The sequence below is a fragment of the Sminthopsis crassicaudata genome, chromosome 5, assembly GCF_048593235.1.
Source record: "Sminthopsis crassicaudata isolate SCR6 chromosome 5, ASM4859323v1, whole genome shotgun sequence".
NCBI lineage: Eukaryota > Metazoa > Chordata > Mammalia > Dasyuromorphia > Dasyuridae > Sminthopsis > Sminthopsis crassicaudata.
Window position 1 is genome coordinate 171,411,827 of NC_133621.1, and position 23,133 is coordinate 171,434,959.

General features: G+C 39.5%; 1 protein-coding gene across 6 annotated transcripts in view; it reads right to left on the minus strand.

The window, feature by feature from the left end:
• Positions 1-226: 226 nt before the first annotated feature.
• The window catches only part of PFKFB3 (6-phosphofructo-2-kinase/fructose-2,6-biphosphatase 3), a 99,287-nt gene continuing 76,380 nt past the window's right edge, over positions 227-23,133 (minus strand). For 3 of the 6 annotated variants that reach the window (XM_074268753.1, XM_074268756.1, XM_074268755.1), the window contains exons 2-16: positions 18,313-18,438; positions 17,052-17,148; positions 16,595-16,661; positions 16,019-16,093; positions 15,595-15,651; positions 13,243-13,367; positions 11,808-12,015; positions 11,391-11,537; positions 11,100-11,204; positions 9,842-9,971; positions 9,353-9,415; positions 9,176-9,240; positions 6,754-6,915; positions 5,230-5,252; positions 2,340-2,481 (exon numbers count right to left, since the gene is read on the minus strand). In XM_074268753.1, coding sequence (XP_074124854.1) covers positions 2,475-2,481; positions 5,230-5,252; positions 6,754-6,915; positions 9,176-9,240; positions 9,353-9,415; positions 9,842-9,971; positions 11,100-11,204; positions 11,391-11,537; positions 11,808-12,015; positions 13,243-13,367; positions 15,595-15,651; positions 16,019-16,093; positions 16,595-16,661; positions 17,052-17,148; positions 18,313-18,438 — 1,457 coding nt within the window. In that variant the 3' untranslated portion in view covers positions 2,340-2,474. Of the gene's footprint in view, positions 2,482-5,229; positions 5,253-6,753; positions 6,916-9,175; positions 9,241-9,352; positions 9,416-9,841; positions 9,972-11,099; positions 11,205-11,390; positions 11,538-11,807; positions 12,016-13,242; positions 13,368-15,594; positions 15,652-16,018; positions 16,094-16,594; positions 16,662-17,051; positions 17,149-18,312; positions 18,439-23,133 lie in introns of all 6 variants that reach the window. The other 3 variants (XM_074268754.1, XM_074268757.1, XM_074268758.1) reach the window with 2 other exon arrangements.

Below are 23,133 nucleotides of genomic sequence, written 5' to 3' on the forward strand. Positions count from 1 at the left end.
TGACTTAAATTCCAGCTGCATAAAAATGAGTATCTGTAGCATTACTAATTAATTAATTTCTAATTAGTGACTAATGTAACTAATATTTTTGTAAAATCCAGAGGGGCTTGAAGAATTTTAGCTCCAAGAGAACCAGAGTCAAATCTGGTATATGGTATGGCATAATTAGTGCTACTTAAAATAATAATAAAACAAGTTCTTTCAAATGAAGATATATTCCACAATATACTTTAACAAGATATTTTATTTGTCTAGCAACTGCAAAATATACAAATTTCTGAAAGGCATACCCTGTTTACAAGCTAGCAGAGTTTTATCCCAGGTGATTATTAAAGACAAACATAAAGCACACCTAATAAATCACAAATTTAGGAAAAACGCTTCCAACCCCCAAACACATCTCTTTCACTCTCTCACACACCTGGCACCATCATACACATTAAATAAATAAATAGCATTTGCTATCAAAATAATATTAAAAAAATAAATTTCAAGTATTACAAATAAAAACAGTATCATGGATGTGGTTCAGTTTCTCCCCTTTCTCAATTCTTAAAAAGAGTTCTGCTACTCTCAGGATATAGAATGGGGGGAAACAGTTGTCCCCCAAACAAATATACAAAGTTCAGAAAACTGGTTCCAGAAGAACATGGTAAAAATAAAAATCAGTAGTCCCAGCAAAGACTCCCACTGTGCATGAAGCATACTTCCTTAATGAAATGCTTCAGTGTAGTTCAGGCTAATACTACTACTACTACTTGCTTCTAAGCTAAGAAGCATCTCTAGGATCTCTGGATATATTCCTCCTCCTCTTCCCAAATGCTAGCTTGTTGTTTTAAATTTTTAAAAACAGCAAATATACTAGAGATCCTCACAATGAACTAATTAAATAAGTCTATTCTTGGCCACCTTCTGTCAATTAAAAACAGAAATGAGTACAAGAAAGCAGATTACAGCACATCTATCAAAGAACAAAGTGAGTTCAAAACTGTACAGTTCACATATAAACATGCACTTGTGCCTGCGTGCACATCCACAAGATGGGTGATAGACATGACTCAAGATGGTTAAAAAAAAAAAGGAGGGAGGATCTTAGGCTTATGTTTATGACAATGTGTGATTTGTCACTGGGCTGCCAATAAATGTGAGCTCTAGAATGAGAACAAGTCTGAACACACAGGAACTCTGGAAAGCAGGCCTCTTGTTATTCCCCAGCACTTAGCCCAGCGCATGGGACAGAGTAGGCACTTAAGAGCCTACTTATTGATTAACCTATGAGGCACTGTGGTCTGTCTCTTCCTCCCCCCACCTCCCTGAAGCAAAACATTTGCATTTCCCCAAAGGGCTTCTGTGTTCCCACTTGTGGAGCCAAGGAATGGCACCTGAAGGCCACCTGTGTGTTATGGAAGTCTTTCCTACCCCTGCACTCCAGACAGTACAGGCATGAGCACCTGGACCAATACTAGGGAGACGGCAGATGCTCAATACTAAACTGAAAGCAGGCAGTCTTTTGGTACTGGCTATTCTGTACAGTCTGAGAAGAGACTCCTGAGAGGATCTCCTTCCTCAGCCCTCCAGGGTCAGGCTGACACTATGGAGGCTTTGCACAAGCCAGTCTGCACAACTCTTTGGGTAGCAAGCTTTGCCCTGCAGATGTTTCCTGCCTTGCCAATATTTCCAGCTCACAACCTGACCCAGCTCCTGCGATCCATGCCCCAACATTCAAGTTCTGTCAAACAAAGGTATGGATTTTTCATCCTAGTTCTTCCACAGAAGGTGCAAAATACAAGCAGTTCAAAGAGAATGGTGTCTTTCCATTGGTGATGAGTGCCCGTTCTCACATTCTGCTTAGAGAAAAAACAGACTCTGAATAAAAACAAAGGAGAATAATTCTGGCAAGATTTCTGACTTGGGAATTCCTGAAGAGGTCTACTTCTCCAAATCCAAATTGTTTGCACATAACCACTTCCAAGCCATTATAAGCTGGTTCTATTCCTAATGAAGTACTATCTTCAGAGGGCAAAACAAACAAGTGGAGGCCAGCCATCTTGAGACATCCTGAGACATCTGCTAAGGTAGAAAGGTAGAAAAGAAGCAGAGACATTCTCTTCTCAGATAATTCTCCCCTCCTCACACTCCAAAGCCTTTCCAGAGAGGGTGCCAGAGACATCCATTGAGACTGAAGAATGGAATGATGAGAAAAAAATAAAATGAAAAATGACGGATTCATCAGAAGGGCTATACACTGCCTTGAAGTCACAAGATGGTTGAATGATGGGGGTCAAGAGAGGATAAGCCCACCCCCTCATCCCAACAGTTTGGTCAGTTTTATGGAAGCAGCAGCTGGGATTATCAGGGCCCCAGATTAAATGGAGGAGCATAAGCCAAGCTTCAGAAATGGCAATGGAATGCAACTGGTTTCATTTGTTTCAGAGTTCCAGGAAGAGTCAAAATGGGTTCGGTGGATTAATTATTCAGGTTCTGTTTGGAAGGGGAAGAGAAAAAAATAATAATAATTAGTTTATTTCTACTCAAGCCCCCAAAACAAAAGACTCATTATGCCAGTGAGACCCTCCTCTTCCCAGCCCTCCAAAACTAAGGAGCATCGACCGCATGGTTGGCAACACTGGCCCCAAAAGACCACAACATTCTAGGGAACCAATGTCAATTTACTATCAAGTCAAAAGTACCAGTTATCCATGGGTACATGATTTAAAAGCAACCTCCTAAGAAGTTATGGAAGTTTAAGGGGGAGAAAAAAACCAAACAGTTAAAAATAAAACAAGCTGGAGGGAGTGTGCTCATCTAAAGGCTTCTCCCCTAGTGTCATTTAGTGGTTCAGTGGGTGCATTTGGTTAAGTTTTCCCTTCCCAAAGCTATCCGGACAACTTGGTTAGGAGGAGTACTAAAATATCCATAAGAATCTGCATGTAACAACTTAAAAATACAGGGCAAAATTCTATAAACTTGAGGGTGAATGCCCAGAATGGAAGCCATCTGTCCTGGATTGGGGAAGAGGGAGGAAATGTCCAGAAAGCTAGCGCCACGAGATGGACAGAGGTGGACTTGGCCAGAGGCATTGCAGGTAGGATCCCAAATCAAATAAGATTACAAAGGAAATAGATTACACTTATACTTAACAGAATGTTAAAAACCTATCATCTATATGCTTACTACAGATTCTTGTCCCATTGTTTAGCATGAGTCACTTCAATCTAGTCAGTGTAACCCTGGAAAAGGGGTCTCAAAAAAACAAATGAAGTGACAAACAAGGTTGCTCTAAGATGTTCAGTCTCCTTTCCCCTAAGGTTTGAGTTTGTTTTTTTTTTTTTAAGGTGTATGTGTGGGCAGAGGAAGGTGATGAGGCGGAACATAAAGGTTAAGGCAGTTTCACATATAGGTCACCTTCTAATCTAGTAGTCCCACTTTGTACTTTACCGTCCTGGTATTTCACTGACTATCTTCAATCCTAAGACACAAACCTGGACTGGATGGTACCCAGAGGTCCTCTTGGCAAGGTGAGCCAGGCAAGAGAAGCCTTGGAAGGCAAGGTCAGTTCTGGGGCCAACTTGAGAGAATGAGAGAATACAAGATCTCTTGTGTCTCAATCCAAGAGCCTTTCCCAAGATTTAGGATTTAGACAAAACTCCCAATTTCACATTGTAACCCACGTCTGCCCCTATCTTCTGGAGTGGGGGGTGAGATGCTGTCTGTCTTGGGGTTGGGTCATAGCACTTCAATATTCAGAAAGATAAAACTAACTTTCCCAAGGTCATGTAAATGTCAACCCAAAGTGACAAGGGGAATGGTCTGGATACCTCCTATATGAGCTTGGAGCTCTGCATCTAAGATACAAATTTATAGTGGTCTATAAATAGGATACACATACACATACACAGCACTCATGATTTACCCTTGCAGAACAGAGAGAACACAGAAAGAGAGAAAGAAGGGACAGAAGGACAGGAAAGAAATGATGAAGAAGCTCTCCATATAATACTATACCCCCAATATAATACTACCCCCAAAAGTATCCCATTCCCTTGGGACAGCTAGCCAAGACAGAAGCCAAGATACTGCCACTTAAGGGGAAGGAGGAAAGGGTATGCACTGAATCTTATTTCCCTGTTCAACTGTTAGTAAGAAAACTGAGACTATGTAACAGCAGGGATATGGGAAGACTATGATCTTTTACTTTTTTTTCTTATTGTAATAAGTATTTGAAATTTTAAAATACCAGTAGAATTATAAACAAGTGTCAGATGAGATACTCTACTTCTGCTCAATTAATTAAATGGTTTGAAAAAATAAGACAATAGTCCTAGTTGTAACTAGGCTTAAACACCAAGTTTAGTTAAAATAATCCCTACCCTTATGAAGTTTATTGTTTAAAGGAAGGTAAACAGTAATATTGTAGCCAAAGTACAAATAAACTAAAGCTAGATAACTATAGTGGCCATGTTCCTTTTAAAAGGAAGGTTTCTTTAGGAAAAGGAAGATATTTTTAAAATAAATGAATTACCATTTGTCAGGCAGAAATCTTAATCCCATTCTAATTTTGTGTACTAAACAATATGACTGGACAGGGAAGAGTGATTAGACAGCCAATATTCAAATATTTCAAATTCCCAGGACTAGAACTTCCCTGACAGAAAGCCAAGAAAGAGGCAAATACAAAATACAAAAACCATGGAAGTGGTTACTTAGCTTACTTCAAAGAATCACAATGCACTTAATATAAAAACCACTTATGGGAAAAAGTCAAAAAAGACTTATCTGGTTCTGATAGTCAATATGACCTTACAGGAGGACAAGATACCTAGATTAGGAGTCATTCCCTAACATCTGAGACCCAGGTAGCATTCAACTTTATCACCAATTGAGAAAAAAAAAAAAAAACAAAAACCTGAGCCTTAAGTAGGAAAAGAGAGATCAAGAACAGTAATAGAAAAGCAACGGCACTAACAAGAGGCAGCTTTGATAAAAGAAAATCATAAATTGATAAAAACAAAAACACAAACATAACAAATCATAAGTTGCTCCAAAATTTCCAAAAACTTTCTCCTCTCTAAATACGCTCCCACCCATAGGCCTATAGACCTCACAAGTCAATACTCCAAACTGTAGCACCAAAAAAAATTAAAAAATAAAGAATAAAAGGAGGGGGAGAGAATAAAAGGAAGGGGAATGGGGTAAAGGGTTATAAATAGTTCTGAGAAAAATACTTACAAACAGGCTTTCCCTAGTAAAGGCTGCAGAGAGAAGAAAAAAAGTGGAGAGACGGGGGTCAGTAGGAAAAGGGAAAGACAAAAACAGCATTTGAAATCAGGAATTTATCAAGGCAAACCCTATTAATCCCATGTTAGCCTATGACTTCAAGTCTACCCTGCTAGCAATTCCAAATGCTTACAATATTAAAAGTCATTTAAAAAAAAAAAAAAAAAAACACCCTGATGGCCAGGCTATGAGTTTGGGATTACAAAGTTGCAATAGGGAGAAAGCTGCACGCAATCTGAGAGAGTCACTGAACAGAGGGCCACCGGGCTGCCTAAAGAGGCATGAACCAGCAGCCAAGTCAATGTAGTGCCATAAAGGCTTTTCCAATACTGACTGGTACTGGAATGGGGCAAGATGGGGAAACTTTTCCCCGCAAAAAAAAAAAAAAAAATCCATAGTACCATAACTAAATTGGGAAGAAAATTAGAAAAGGTCACCAGTACTTTATAACACCTGACACAGCCTATAGCTCCCCTCTACAGGGAACAAAAACCAAATAAATACCAAGCATGACACCATGGATGGAATAGAGATAGCACTCATTCCCTAAGTCCTATAAATGACCACCATTTTCTTAATTCCAAATAATAGTACAGGATTTTTTTTTAAAGTTTCATAAAAGTACAAATTATAACAGGGGACAGAATAAGGGAGCTTGCTGAGAGTGATAATCACTCTAACAAAGCAGAAAATTCAATTCAAAATCCAAAATATTCAAATATAAACCTTGTTCTCAATTACAGATTTAGATAATCTTTAGCATTAAATCTTTTGAAGACTGTCAATATTAAAATTTAAATAAATATTAATATTAAATGTTAATATTTTGTCAACTTAACCTGGGGGCCAAGGGATCAACAGAAATGCTTACAAGGAAAAAAAGGGGGGATATCAAGGAAAGAAAATCTTTTCAGCATCCTGCATTAAAAAAAATCATCCTTCATTTCAATCACTCCTGAACTCCCAATAACCAACCATGAGAAGCCTGATTCACCAGCAACAGAGGCTTCTGTTACCATAATGCAGTCCATAGTGCCCTGGGTCACTGATTCCAAATGCTTTCCTCCAACAGACAGGCGCATCCAGGACAGGGAATGAAAGACTAAATCAGCTTTGGCCAGGACAGCACAGTTACCTTTCGGCCGAAGGCCCTACTGGAGGCATTCCACATTTCAGCCAAGACTCCACTCACTGGCCACCAAGTGAGCCTGACCCTCCAGTATATAGAGTATACTCTTGTTTTTTTCCTGCTCTGCCCGATTCTGCCAAGATGCCTGCTTTCCAGGTAGGTTCTATCTATACAGTTCTATCAGGCTTCAGGTGAGAAGATGCTACCATTCCAGAGGATCACACACAAAGGATTTTGTGTTCTCCCCTTAAAAGGGATTACAGAAAGGCAGAAACCACTGAACTTTAAAAGGATTATCTTCTCTATGTAATAGGCTTAGAAGTGACAGGAGAAAATAGTCAACTAACTTGCGTGGGCACCTCCCGGGGCAGGCAGCTGGGCAGAGCAGCAGAAGTGGAAGCCATATGTTCCTCAAAGCTGTTGATTCGAGGCTTTTTGGTGGGCTCAGGGCTGGCTAGTGGGGTAACACTATTGCGTCTCATGAGCGGGTTAGGTCCCCTCTTTGCTTCCTAATTGAGACAAAGACAAAGACAAAGAAATAAGGGATAGTTATGAAGGGGAAAAAAAAAAAATCAAAGGGAGAAAAGGGCAGGGATGAGGAAGGAAACAATAGCCAAAGGTTTCTTCTGATGACAGCCATTATTTATATAGTGCTTACTACATGCCAGGAATTGGGCTAAGTGCTTTATAATTTCATTTGATCCTCCAACCCTGAGGAAGTTGAGTGATGCACAGTCAGTCATAGTAAGTATCAGATTTGATACACCATAGTAAGTAAGGCCAGATTTGAATTCAGGTCTTCCTGATGGCAGAATCCCTATTATTACCTAGGGGTAATTACAGAGCAAGTAACCAAGAAATTATCTCAGGTGAGGGTCAACAATTCCCAAGTAAAAAGAAATACCTTCCCATGCATTTTTTTTCTCTTTTATCCCCAGATTATCCCCAGAGAAATAAACATGCAGAAAAGTAGGGATAAGGGCAGCAGGTAACAGAAGGAATCAATTTTCCCTTTTGTTTCAGAGGCAAGCTGTTCCAAATCTAACATCCTCATCTTCCCTCTAGTTTCCAAAAACTGAGGAAAGGAGATAGAAGTGGAAATGGAGAGCAGAGGGGAAGCCAGATATACATTGGCTAACAAAAAATAATTTTTTGGGGGGGTGAGTGAGGAAATGTCTCTTAAACCAACTAAAATCTTGGCAATTAGCATCAAGAAACCTTCCTCACTGGAACATATCTTAATGAAACTTCACAGCCTCCAGAAGGATTAGGACAAAAATGGTCCAGAGAGGACCAATCAAAGGTCACAGAAGTCAGACTAAGCTTCCTAAGAGAAAAAAAATTTTAAAAGTGAGATTCTATTTGGAATGTTTTAGGTTCTAGCTGGGGAGAGTCCAGAAACCAGGAACTTGCCCTACAACCTAACTATTTAGAAAATACAATAGGAACCTGCTTGGTGAATTCATGGCTCTGGAAGCCACTACAGATGTGTTGGGGGGGTTTTCCTTCCCATTCAATTATGGCACAGGCAAACATCTTCATTTAAGAATCTGGTAGGATGACTTTTCCAACCTTCAATGCATCTTTATTCAGACCCAGCTAGGTTTAATTCCCCATTGTAGACCAGGAAGTGCTCTGAGCACTGACCTGAAAGTTTTAAGTAACTCTTATCCATTTAGAGGCAGTTAACCCCGGGTTAACAAATAGTGTCTGTAGGGTCAACTTTAATCTCTAGACTTCTGAAAGCAGCTCTCTCGATTCAGTAAGTTACAATATGATGCCCTTCACTGGTAGAAGTTGTCCTGTCACCTAGAGTCCTCCAGACCTTTTCCCAGGGATGTGCCCTTTCCCAGAAGGGCAACAGACTGTACCTGAAAGAGTCCTAAGGCCAGACTTACTTTCAGGTCAGTACCAATGATTTCTCCTGTCAGAACCAGCTAATCTGTTTCAAATCTCAATGCAAGAGAAAACAGCTAGGTCCAGAGTACAAAGTCTTGGGCGCTAATAATTTTGGAAAAGTTTCTTTTTTTCTATTTCTGGTCATTCTACACCTAACTAGAAATTGTAATTACCAATGTTGTTTAACTAATGTGTTGTTTTGTTTTGGGTTTTTTTTGCTGAGGCAATTGGGGTTAAGTGACTTGCCCAGGATCACACAGCTGGAGGTGTGAAGTGTCTGAGGCCGAATTTGAACTCGGGTCCTCCTGACTTCAGGGCCAGCACTCTATCCACTGTGTCATCTAGCTGCCCCCTGACTAATGTGTATTAAAAAAAAAAAAAAAAAAAAAAAAACTGGTATTGCTCCTGAAGGAAGGCAATGACTTGATTTTCACTTTCCACTGAATTTTCAGAACAGGTGAAATCAACTGGGAGGTGAAAATACAATTGTGAGAAGACAGATCATGATGCAGATTGGGGGTGGGAGATTGAGGCACCTGAGGCTATCTCAAGCAAAAAATGATAAGAACCAACTCAAGTACATATTAGCATTGAATACACAAAACTTTATTTGGAGGCATTTAATATTGACTTATTTTATTTAATAAAATAATTTAATTTTATAAAAAAAATTTAATAAAATAAATTTATTTAATAATTAATTTTATAAAAATTAATTTAATAATTTTATTTAAATAAAATAAATTTATTTAATATTGACTAGCCCCTTTTCACTCCACAGCTCCACAGCTTCCTAAACCAAGAGTCCTTTGCTTCCTAAACCAACTTTCTTGGGTTGGAGCCAGAGGCATCATCAGGATGGATACTCACCTCAGACCTTTCCCGGTGTGTGTTTACTGCTTCCACATTCAAATAAATGGACTCTACCCGGCAACCTAAGGAGTAAGCCAATAAAAAGGTTTTTTTTTAAATGCATTCCCTGGGGATGCAACTCCCACACCTCCCCCCAAATCTAAGATACTGGGGGACCATTGCAAAGCTACTTACCATAGGCCACAGGTGTCAATTTCAACACTGTGTGGAGGGGACATTTCAAATAGGGCATTTCATCTAAGGAAAGGAAAACAGGCATGCTCTCCATCAGGAGCCATCCACAAGTGCTTCAGAACAAGACATTTCAAGGAACAATGTCCCCACAGCAGAAAAGTCACAGAAAGGACTATGCTGAAGATTTAGCCCAAGTGCAGTAATACCTATTCAGATGTCTTAATAAGTTATAAGCTAATTCAATTCAATTTCTTTTTCTAAGTCAGTTTGATTAATATTTGACCAAAGACAGAAAGAAAGCGACAAAAAAAGGTTTATACAAAGCACAGCGTTTCTACCAGGAGAGGAGAGGTATCATGAAGTCACAGGGTTGGGAGTTAGGACGGGGAATTCTGACTTACATAAAACATGTCACTGTCTTAAAAGCTGCTGAATGCCATGTAAAAAAAACCTCCCATCCTCTCCCCCCAGACACACAATAGGAAATACCTGCACTCTTGTCTAGAAAATAGGCCAAAAGGCAGCGCATGACAGCTTGATGGCAGATCACCAATACATTTTCCTGTCTCTCCAATTCCATGATCACTGGCTCCAAGCGCTGAACTAGGTCTTGATAAGACTACAAGACAAGATGGATATTTCCAGAAGCATTATCCATCTGCATCTATAAATGTAGGACTAAATAATACCCACTGAGGATAAAATATGAATGACAGGAGGATGTGAAAGGATAGTATCTCAAGGTTCCAATTCTCCTGGTCTATATTCAGTCTCTGTGCTTCCCAGAGAGGGGTAGGGTGAAGGGGGAAAAAACTAATCCCTGTCTAAAAAATGGCTTTTTAAGGGCAGCTGGTGGCACAGTGGATAGAGTACCAGTCCTGAAGTCAAGAGGACCAAGACTATCCATCATGTTTGTTTAGCCTGTTTGTTAAGAAGCTGTCACATCCAGGACAAGACCCGGGGCTGGGCTAATGTCCAATTCAACATCAGTAAATGAGGCAGGTGGGAGTAGTCACTCTGTTCTTATCTTAAATTGGTTATCTACCTCTAATGGATCAATATTTCATTTCTAGTCAGCAAGATAGGAAATTTAAAAGGAAAATGGAAGTTCTCTCTATGGAGAATATAGGTGAAATGTGATGTAAGGTCACAGCAATGTTCTAGTCTAGGCCTTCTAGTCATGTTTTAGTCAATCATTTTCTCCCAGATACTGTCACTTGTTTGCTCTACTGTTGAAATTTTCCCCAAAAGTCATCTGAGATATAACTCACCTCCAAGGAATCTAGACCAACTCCTTCTGTTGGAAGAGGGAGGGGAATGGGACTTGGATTTCATTTACAAAGAAACACTAGTGGAAGCTCCCTTCCAAGATACAGATCTGTGTTTAGTTGCTACATGGAAGATTTCTAAAAATATAGATCAAAGTCTTGAGATTGTAAAGCTGTATGATTACACTTGATCTTTTTCTATCAACCAAATTTTTGTATATCAATTGAGTATCACCAGGTTAAGAATAAGCTTCATCTGCCTTCCCTTGTACCAAGTTCCTATAAGTCTATCTGACTTATATACATACACTTTATATTATTACATAGCTCTGAGACTGATCTAAGGCCCACTGCACCCTTCCAATTACATAGAACTACTGCATACCATAGCACTGAATAAATGTTTGGTGTATGAGGGGGAACATGCAGATAGAGAAAAGTTTGCCAAAAAGGTGTTTTAGCCACACCCCAAATAATACCTCTCCAGTAGGGTAGCGATAATAATATTTGTCCTGATCACGAAGAGCATATTCCTCAGGATAAGTCTCCTTGATCTCATCATAGGTCATCTCTTCACAGACTCCCTGGAGAAGAACCACCAGTTATCACATACATATACACAGGAAGAAACTACTATGAAACTATCAGGGCCAAAGCTGAGAATACTTGTTAGAACTTCGAGATGACTTGCATAGATACATGCATTCCTTCCTTACTCTTTCTAACCTACCTAAAGAAAATGCTCTTTTACACTAAATACATATACTTACAGCATCAATTTCATTGAGGGCCTTCCACTGTTCATAAGGTAGTTTGAGGGCTTCTGCTGTCTGGATGGTCCTTTTAAGTTGACTGGTCCACACTTTAAGGTCTTTCAAATTCTGCTCCTCAAGAAACTTGCACAAGGTAACGGAGAACTGAAATTTTATCAAAGACAGAGTTTGGATGCTGTAGTAAAGCATTCCTTTGCAGACTCTTGGGAATCACATTTTCCTTTCATAGTCTACTATCCCACAGCTGCCCTCATCATATGGTTAAACATATGACCAGTGCCCTAGCATACTTTATCCATTTCTTCCCCATATCTCATATAACAGTATAAGAAAACTCAGCATTCCACCTACCCCCTTAAACTATGATTAGCTCCCTTAATGGAAATGTAAGACCACTCTGATCTTTGCTCCTACCTTCTTCCCCCGGATAGACAAGCCAGAGTCTCCACCAATCCTCCCTAAGATGTTGTACTCGCTCTCCCCATGGCGACATAAATAGATGGTCCGGGGCTGGACATGGATGTTCATCAGGTAATAAACTATTCTGCTCTGGATATAATCTTGGACTCTGTTTACCAGGAATCGGCGGCCAACATCAAGCACCTTGATCAGTGACAGATTCCTGTACAGAAACCCCAAAACAGATTTTATGCATCAATATCTCCTGTAAAAAGTCCTTTAAATGTGTGAATGTTTGGTGGGTCTATACCTGTTATGTGAGGTAGGGTTTTTCCCCCAAAGGCAGGGAAACAACTAGGAGCTAAATGTATCATTTTTTTTTAAAAAAAGGTCATATGGCAAAATACAACTATGCAATGTTAGCATTAACACTAATATATCAAATTTAAAATGTAAGGAAAACAAAGCTTTGAACAATAAACATCCAAAGCTATGAACAATAAAGCATTCAGAATCTGTAGAAGGTGGACTATAGAGGTCATTTTAATGGCAAGACAAATGTAGCTGTTGGGGGAAATCAGGAAAGGCCAGTGTGGAAGGTGGCTCCTGAGCTGAGCTTGGAGGAAACTGGACTCCTGGTAGAAGTGAAAAAGGAGTGCCCTCCAGGCCTGGGGCAGGGCCAAAGAAAAGGCAGAAGACAACATCCTATGTGTGAGACCCAAAACCAGGGTGGTTACAATTAAAAGAGAATCAATAACATTTCTTAAATGTTTAGGTGTCACAGTGGATACAGAGACAGGGGCGGGGGGGGAGGGGTGTCAGGAAGACTCAGTTTAAATCTGGCCTCAGACAGTTGTGAGACTGTAGGTCAAGTTACTTCAAATCCCATCTGTCAAATGAGCCGGAGAAGGAAATGGCAAATTACATCTTTGCCAAGAAAATCCCATTTGGGTTTGCCAGACTACTGAGCAACAAAAATAGGCCAAGCCCTGTATTAGGTGCTGGGGATACAGAAATTATATTCATATATAATAAAATATATTAAATATGGGAAAGCAGAATGGAGCCACTTTGTTACCAGGATAATACCAAATAGAGATCAAATTTCATGTCATATAGAGGCAGCACTGAAATAAGCTAGACAAAAGTCATTTATGCCAAATAGATTTTTGGGAAAATAAAACTTCAAGAACAAGGGACCAGGAAATAGTATCACCTGGGACTGATTCTGCTTTATCTGGGATGCTCATTTACTTATATTTGACTTTCAAGAAAACGGTGTAAAACAAGTAAAATTAAGGAAATTATAGGATATACTCTTAAGATATTAGAAATAGCATAATCCCATAATTCCATAACAGGACTTTTTTTTAAGAATCTTTACTTGGCACACAGAAGTAAATATCAAAATAAAGCCATTTCAGGGAGAATGGCAATTTGCTTGGGTTACCTATCATAGTTATCTGGGTCAAGAGGTTGGTAGGTGGCTTGATAGCAATTAATTCTTTTCATGAAGTCCTCCACGGCTTCTGCTGAGCTGCAATCTTTATAATCAGGGCTCGAGAGTTTAACTTCCTGCAACAACACAAAAAGGCAGCTGATGAGTCACACAGAAAGGCTTTCTGTTCAGATTAATCAGGATTTGGGGCTCTCAATAGGGGAAAGCGCAGAAGGCCTCAGATAAAAAAGATTATCCTAATACCCAGTGTTGAAAAAAATTTGGGTAGAGTGAGAAGCTGAATATAAAAAGGGTGAGGGTAGGAGGGACAGATGGCTGGAAAGCACATCTTCCACACAGCCCTTACTAAAGGAAAAAACATCCAGAGAGATTCAGTAATGACCATGTACGGATGGTCTCTGAAGATTTAATGTTTCATTACCAACTCCATGACTAAGTCACCAGTTTGGCCCTTGAGTTAACTTAACAAGTATGTATTGAATGAATGCCTACTATGTGCCCAGCACTAACATGTGGGCTACTAAAAGGGACAATTCAGGGACCCTGGCCTGAGTCCTATTTCCTCCTTCCATCCCAGAATCAAAGCCTAGTGTTCACTGTCAATTATTCTGACAACGAATACCTAGTTTGCGGGTCATTAAGCCCCCATGCTCATCTCCCTACCTCCTGTTTTTCACAAGGGCAACAAAGGAGAAAAAAAGCTCACCCACTATTTTTCAGCTACACTACTGATAAAAACTTAAAAATGAAAATATTTAAATAGCTAAAATAAGACCAGGATGTTTATTTAAATTCTGCCTTCAGAGGAAAGCAAAAGAAGGTAAAAGAAATTTCCCCATTTTCCAAATTCTTGGTACTTCTATTAAGAGAACCAGTTTTTCCAGACATTTTGTCTTCAAGTTTAAGTCAGTCCCCCCTTTTTGGGGAGGGGGCTTTTTTTTGCATTTCTTTCTCCAGCTCATTGACAGATGAAGAAATTAAAGCCAAAAGAGGTTGACTTGTCCAAGATCACAGCTAAGTGTCTGGGGCCAGATTCGAACTTGGGAGACAAGTTCCTGAATTACAGGCCTGGCAATATGCATTGCACCACCCAGATGCCAAAGGGCACTATGGATATATGTTATCTATATCCATATATGGCTGTTAATACTAAATGTACCAGTCTAGCCAATAAAAAAGCATCCACTCATCCTCTAAAATGTACCAGGCATTGTAGATCAGTTTAGATTTTGCCTCCAACACATTTTGGCTTACGTGACCCTAGACAAGTCATTCAACATTCTCCAGGAAACTCCTTAAGAAATTGCACAACAAGATTCAGACTCTAACAATGAGATGATTGAGGCCAGTTCCAATGGTCTTGTGATGAAGAGAGCCATCTACACCCAGAGAGGGGATTGCGGGAACTGAGTGGGGAATCATAAAATATCATTTTCACTCTTTTTGTTATTTGCTTTTTTCTCTTTTTTCCTTTTTGATCTGATTTTTCTTGTACAGCAAGATAACTGTATAAATATGTATACATTTATTGGATTTAACATATTATTGGATTACTTGCCATTTAGGGGAGGAAGTGGGAGAAAGAAAGGGACACTTTTGGAACACAAGGTTTTGCAAAGGTTAATGTAGAAAAATTACAAATGCATGTTGAAAATAAAAAGCTTTAATGAAAAAAATTTTTAAGTTGTAGAAAAAGGTGTGCCCAGCAATGGTAGAGCCAGCTATTCAATCAAGAATTATGTCTGGCCCCTATCTTTTGTAAAACAAAAGTGATGAGTAACATTACACCCAAGTAGAAAGTGTGAGTTTTACTATATATGATCTACTTGAAGAGCATATGGATTTTACTTGAAAGGTAGATCTTGAATTTGACGGTCTCACAAAACGTGGATATACTTTTATATTTCTGTTACCTGGGTTTTTGATTGCAAATATCATTTTTGCTCTTTCAAGGCTATTGTATTAATTTGTTGCTGTTGTCCTGTAGGGGACTCTTGGCAATAAAGATACTGGAATGGTTTTGCCCATTTCCTTCTCCAGCTCATTTTACAGATGAAGAAACTGAGGCAGACAGGGTCAAGTGACTTGCCCAGCTGATAAGTGAGGCCAGATTTGAAATCTTATCTTCCTGTCTCCGATCATCAGATCAAAACTGATCAAAAACATCTGGCTCAAACCCCAGGGTTCAATCCACTTCATCTAGCTTACAGAATTCTGCCCCAGAGACTTGCTTATTTGCACCACTCCTCTCCCCCAGGGCTCCTTTAAGACATTGACTACACACATACAGACAAAGTATGCCGGGCTGAAACAAGCCAAAGAATCCTGCCTCTCAGCACTTACCATAATGTTGGAGGCAACTACAGAAGGATCATCACAAACAGACTCGATGAAAAACACCTGGGAAAAAGGGGGGAAAAACCTGAATGTAATCTAACAATCCAGATGTTATCAGCAATTATTAAGCACTTATTGTGTGGTAAAGATACAAAACAGGAACAAAACTGTCCCTGAACATACTGATCAGGAAAAATATTCCATAGAAAGTGGTATTTCAGTTGGACCTGGAAGTTTAAGGATTCTAAAAGACTCATTCCTTCCCTTCTCTCCATCCAACTCCCATACAAGATGGAGATTTCCACAGAAGAAATGGTAGGTATGGGTAGATTAAATTAAACTCCCATTTACTCTAACCCAACAATTAATTGAGCCTCCCAGCTTTCACTCCATGATCTATACCAAAACCCTTTCCAGGTATGGGGTTTACCTTAAAGTCATTTTCTTTTGCAAATTCAAGGATCATATCTCTTCTCTCTTTTGTGGTATTGGTAGCATCAAAAACCTGTGTGTATATTTGAATTTTTTATCTTTGTTATTTCACTAAATATATATACTAACTTTACTAGACAAAAATCTAATAACTTTTGGCTGGCAGCTTCATGTCCCAAGACAATTCAAATATTTTCATTCAAAAGCCAATCTGAATTTGAGCTGAGAAAGAATCCAACAAAGAATACCTACTTATTTCTTCTGCACAAAGACAGTTCTGAAAGCAAATATGCTTGGGAAACAAAAGGCTAATATAGAAGCAGGTGAAATGATGAATTAGCTTCATTGGGGATTCTTTCAAACTTTTGCTCATCTTTAAATGGCAAGTACAAATGCCAACATCAAGGGGAAGGAAATAAGTATTTTCTCTTGTTTGCTGAGCAACAAGTAGTACATAACTACTACTTGCCTGCTGCTCCATCCCAAAACCTGTCTGGGCCTCAAACCCTGGAGAGATCCCATCCAAGCATGTGATCTTAAAATCACATTACTTAAGTAAATAATCTTAACTTACTGCAATCTGACCACCTTCTTCTTTCAGATACAACTGGACATCTCTCAAAGCAGCTAAGGCACATTGTCTGCAATGCAGAAAAATACACAAATAATATTTTGTATAAGATATTTATAAAATTATAAAATATATAAAGTATTATAAAAGTATTATAAATATTAAAAAAACAATGCAGGCCTCTTGGCCTGGGGAACTTCATTTTTCCAAATATAAAACATAACCTCTAAGTTGAGTTTCTACATGATTTAAGGAACACCACATTACTCACATGCAAAGAGAGTAATCTCAATTTTGTGGGCCCTGCTCCTCCCCCTCCCTACTGGATTCCTTATTCTCTCCATCCCCTTAAACAAAGGAGGATTAAAATTAAATACTAAGACCCAGCCCAGGAGGATGGTTGGAGGAACTGCCCTAAGGGAAAGTGGGAGAAGTCAAAAAAATATTTTTCAAAACTTACTTCCGAACTCTCATGGCCTCTTCATTGTCAGGATGGAAGAAATTATAAGAACTGAATTCCTTCACTGCTTCCCTGCGGTACTCACCAACATTGAAAACTATAAAAAGGCAGAGAGAGCTCCAATGCAACAGGAGACTGGGTACCACTTTTTACAAATGATCTAAGAAAGAGCTTTTGATAAAGACACTGAATTGAAAGACTCCCCCTAAATCTCCATCCATTCCTGTGGAAGGATGGCCTCCAAACCAGATGCCTACAACCATTTTATCTAGTCAGCCCAGATTGTATATTAGAGTAAAAAAGGTTAGTCCATGCCTTCAGGACAGCTGTCCCACAGGCCAAGAATGTACTCTCCTTATCTTAGAATTTCTTTTACATTTTTCTGTCAAAACCCCACCTAAGAGTCACATGAAATCTTTCCTGATCCTTCCAGCCACTATACCAGCCTTCCAGACTAATACCCCAAATTATTTTATATTTATTTTGCAGATTCCTACTTATGTACATATTGTCTCTTCGGACAGAACAGAAGCACTCAGAGAGCATTTTTTTCTCTGTACAAAGAGTCTAAAAGAATCTTTGTTGATTAATTGCCCAATTATCCTCAAAGACTTCCCAGAGTAAATAAATGGGAAATGGCAAAGCTATGGCCACATAGCCAGGGACCCATAAAGAGAGGTAGAACCCCAGAGGGAAAAAAAAATCTGGAATAGACATGGAAGAGCCTAAGAAATAGGAGATGTACATTGAATGCACATCTGTGCCATGTATTGGTTGTGTGATCAAATGCCTCTCTTCCAGGAAATTCTTTGATGTCACAGAACAGGTATCTCTAAGATAAACATGCCCCAGGCCCTCACCCCTAGCTATGAGCATACTCTCCTACTTCAATTTAGACATACTTATCTGTGGAAAGGTTGGATCCCCCAAGAATGAGCTCCCTTGAGGGCAAGGCCTCCCCAGCACAAAGCAGGTAATAAATGAATGAAAATTTCCAAAACACTTCCATATAGCTTAAATGAGAATATATATAAAGTGTTTTGAATGTATTCTCACTTAAGTCTGAGAGGTAGATAAAAAGAGGTAAACAAAAAGCAACATGATGCACCCTTTATGGAGGAAACTTCCAAAAAGTTAAGTGGTGGGATAATAAGGACCTAGGACTCTATCCCAACTCACAGTTGGCTCTACTGAACAATAAAGCCCAACAGCTTGGACCTCTCCACCCCCCCAAGTTAAAACATACCAGCAGAAGCCTTACCTTTTGTGGGCACACCAATCCAATTGAGGTAGCGTGTCAACTTCTTGGACATGTACGTCTTTCCCCTAGCTGGGAGTCCAACCATGACAATCACTGTAGGTGAATTGGTCAGCTGAGGTCCACAGGCTGGAAAAAGGAAGAAGACCATAAATCCACACCTGTATCTCATCAAATCAGCACAGTTGCAGTTCTACACCTGTGCTCAGCTTGACTTATCCAGCTATCATTTATATTTACTCTGATAATCATTGTCTCTCCAAGAGAAAAGACTAGACAGTGGGAAAGCTACTAGCCCATTAAGACCATGAACTTGAAAAAAAGCAACTGTCTTTACTGTGTGTGTGTGTGTGTGTGTGTGTGTCCTGAGCTTTCCAGTGTCTGGCATATAACAGGCAAATAACCCAAGTAATGAGATCTATAACAATCTAACAAGATAACACCCAAAGCTTCTTGTCAAATATAGGACAGCCCCAAAAAACAGATTTAATCTCAGCTTCCTGACTAATCTCAGCTCCAGAAGATAAACATTCATTCAATTCAATATTCATTCATTCATGTTCCATGGTTAGAGGTAAAAAAAAAATTCCCTGCCTGAAAGCAATCTTCCCCCCTTACTGCTCCATCCCAAGGCAATTGTGAATATATAGGATAGGACCAGACTTAATAAACTTCATTGACTCCAAAGGATTAGTTTAAGTCTCTGGAGTCAATGAAGTTTATTATCTAATGGAATTAGATAAAGGGGTGAAAAGGCAGAAATTTTAGGACTAACTTATATCCCTTAAAACTTCTCATGTTCAGTGCACCAAATCAGGCCATTGGGGTAAACTTCCCCCCATAGGTGTTTAATGCTTGGTGATTGATAACTGAAGATTAGGACCTCAATGAGGTAGAGGGACAATGAGGAAGGTTAAGTAAACCAACAAGAAATGCTTTTTTTCCTCCAATTTTATGCCAAGCAAATATCAAGCACCTCATGTGCCAGATACATTACTAAGCAATAAGGATACATGGAGTCAAGGGACCATTTCTGCCCTCAAGGAGCTTCAGAACTAATGGAAAACTAGAGAAACCAGAAACCCTGCATTCAGCCAAATAAATGCATTTTACAATCCCAACTAGATGGCTTAATTAATTATCTTTTATAATTTTTCTCACCACCTAGGTGGGAGTTTACAAAATTCTAACATTAATCCCATCAGAAGATAGACCGCCAATCTTCCCATCTCTATTCTCAGTCCCATCATGCCCTACTACTCTTCCCACTTGGATCTACTGAGGGTTCTTGCTAGCAAGTGAACAAATGAAGTCAAGAGACTGCAAGGTTTGGGTACCTGAATCCCACCAATCCAAAGCAGCGAGTATCTTTCAAGTCAATCAAAATGAGATCAATTATGCAGACTTTAAATTACTTTACTTTGCAGCATTACCTAAATGACAGCTGTTACAATTTGCAAAGATGCACACCAATAACTGATCCACAAATCAGCCTGTCATCTGGCCAATTCTCTCCACAGCTAGCTTTCTATGGAAGCAAAGGCAAGCAGCCAGAATGATCCCAAACCAAGGCAGAGAAACTCGATCCTCAAAAAGAGCAGATTTCACCTTATCTGCTATGCCTTAGTAACATGAAAAATGTATTCATGTTAAAAGGCACAGCTGCCAAGAAGCACAGGCTGCTTAGCTTCCTTCTTCCAAGATCTTTACTATTCCGTTTTACTACTCATCCAGACGGTCATGTATTTAGACAGGGACTTTAATATGCAGTTCTAGAGCATCCAAGTGCCAGAATTGAGGGATTGGAGGGGAGAGGGGAAGATTGTACTAAGACCTAACAGGTACTTTGTTCCGGGGTCAAGGAAAGGAGCAACCTTTCATTTAAGCTGAGCATCCAAACAGTGCTTGTCCTCTGTTTTACTAGGCTGAGATCAAGATCAAACACCCACTTAGCTATTCTTGGACTTCCTAGTTTAAGGAACTTAGAGGGTTAGCCAAATGGGCAGCACAGGAGCTGAGTCACTGGAGAAAGAGCTGATTAGCAAGCATCTGTTGCAATTACATAGCACAGACCTCTTATCCTGGAGTCATAGGGAACACTGATGTAGAGTTAAAAGATGGTCTACTAAACTTTGGGTTGAGTCCCACTTCTGTCATTGATTAATTGTACCGCTATGGTCAAGTCATTCAATCTAATTCCCCACCTGAAACATAGGCAAAGAATAACTGGTAACTAGTTAACTGGAGAACTGCATATAGTAAAATGAAGTGACTTGGAAATCCCATGCCCTGGTTCTAAACACAACAGCAAGGCTTTAACTGGTATTTAAAGACATGCACAGAGACATAAGCACACATGAGAATTATCAAAACAGAGACAGATTCTACTACTATTCACTAATCCCTGAAATAAGATACTCAGATACTCAAACCTTCCAGGAGAAGGAAAGAATACTGGATTTCAGACCTAGACACCTTATCAGTGCTAATGCTCAAGGCAATTTTCCATGACCACAAATATGTTTTCCATCTGAGAGGAATAGGCTTGTTCCTTCTTTGGAGGAAAGTTTTAAGCTATACAGATATGGTAATGCAAATTATGTGCCAGGAACTGTGCTAAACGCTTTACTCATTTGATCTGTAGCATGTATTGCCTTCTAGCAAGACGGGGGGAACTGGGATCTGTTATTTCCTGGATCTTCCATATCCCTCTCCAGTGCTAACATCAACAAAAACTCCCCCTTGCTTCAAATTTTCCCTTTATCATTCTTTAATAAATGGACCTCTTTACCACCCCTCTTTCTCCTTTAATTTTCTGTGACCTCAGAACTGATGACAGGTTGTATCAAAGAAATCTCTCTTCTTTCTACACCCTCACCCAATTCCTCTTCCTTCTCCCACTGGGAATTTAGGTCTGGTGACTATTTAGTCACCTTTCCTTCCAGGTAAATGGCTGAGATATCTGGGGCTTACACAGGGCCCCATGCTACAGCAAGCAGGAAAGGCAGCAGATTTCTCAATGCAGATCAACCTCTTTTCTCTTACCATGACCACGGTAAACCAGGAGAAACAGTTCAACACTAGGGAGTGGCAAGAATGAAAGCTAAGTGAAGAACCTACCAGCTTTCACCTTACAGTTATGTAATCACCTCCATCGAAAATGTGAAACAGATAAGTCTCCTGCCTTGGCCCTCATCAGAATGGAATGCAGCAAACACCAGGCAAGAACAGCCAAGTAGCAATAAGCAGGTGATGGAAGAGGTTATTGCTGAGCAGCTGGATTTCATGGTATCAAATGCATAAGCAGCAAAATATCCTAGAGCAGATCATCCAACCCCAGAATTGAGTCTGACAGCAGCAGGGGATGTAGTAAGAGCACAAATTATGGTGTAGTAAGTCAGAAGGCTTGGTTTCCATTTTACCCCTAGTTCTATTCTTCATAAGCTAGGCATGGGGAGAACCTCTAGACTTGGAGAGAACCTGAAGATTACCCAGATCAAAACCTGTTGAGTCACTTTTCCTCTTGATCCCAAATTTCCTCCTTTGTCAATATGTACTTTGCTTGCAGAATACTGATAGGATACAGTACATCAAGGCATTCTTGGGTCCTCCTGACTCCAGAGCAGGTGCTCTAATCCCGGGTGCCATTTGGTTGGCCCAAGGTTTTCTAAAAACCTTTCTTTTTGAGGGAGTGATATTATGGCAGCTATCCTTCAAGACACCACAAAGAATGGGAATGCTCCCCTAAAACTACAGCTTCAAACAGTCCTTTTTTTTATAATAGTTGGTCAGTCATGTCCACTCATTGGGATCCATTTGGCGTTTCCTTGGCAGAGACACTGGATGGATCATATCCTTCAACTTATTTTACACATAAGGAAACTGGTATACTGCCAACATCTGAACTCAGCAAAATGAGACAACCTGATTCCAGTCCTCCTATTATAATAAGATTATATTCTCAAAAAAGCAGGTGTTATAATAAATTTACTCTCCTACTGGATGAGTACTATCAGTAAGTATCCTTCACTTTATAAATGAGGAAAACAGAAATTAAGTGACTTACTTATGATCATACAGCTATGAAGGTGCCTTGGATCAACAAGGTACCCATCACTACCTCCTGTGATCTCAGATCTTAAGCTTAATAGGGCTGAAGCCAGAATGGAATATAATGAGGCATTTGCTACTCTGGGGGGTGGGGAAGACTTGAATATTACTCACTTTACTATATAATTCAACTCAAAATTAGTTATACCACTCAGACTTGGGAGGAGACTCAAGACTATACCATAGCCCCTTATTCAAAAGAAATAAGCAAAGTACAGCAATGAGGAGATGGGGATAAAGTTAAACTGTATATCATAAAGGCATAAACATGCAAGAGGTGATGATAAGTATACATTTAGGTGAAAAACCACAAGGGGAGAGCAAGAACAGAAGATGATTGTCAGTGACTATTACAGATCCTCAAAAAGGATCCAGTAAACAGACCACAAGCCTAACAAATCAATTAGTCACAAGGGATTTCAATCACCTATCTGCCAGATTCTGCAATTTCCCCAAAAGCTGAAAGACAATAATTATAACCTCAGTTATAATGGGGAACTTATTCTGGATCTGATTGACACCCCCAAAGAGAAACTGTAGAGTTAGAAATAACTGGAATTTTGGAAGCTTGTGAACACTCCCCATCATGGAATTTGTGACAGAGAAGAGAAAAGCTGAGAGCAGTTTACATGCACCCTTGATTTTGGGAAAGCAAAGAGTTCAGAGGAAGGTTAAGTAGGATCACATTCCAAAGTTGTTGTCCCAAGAGGAATA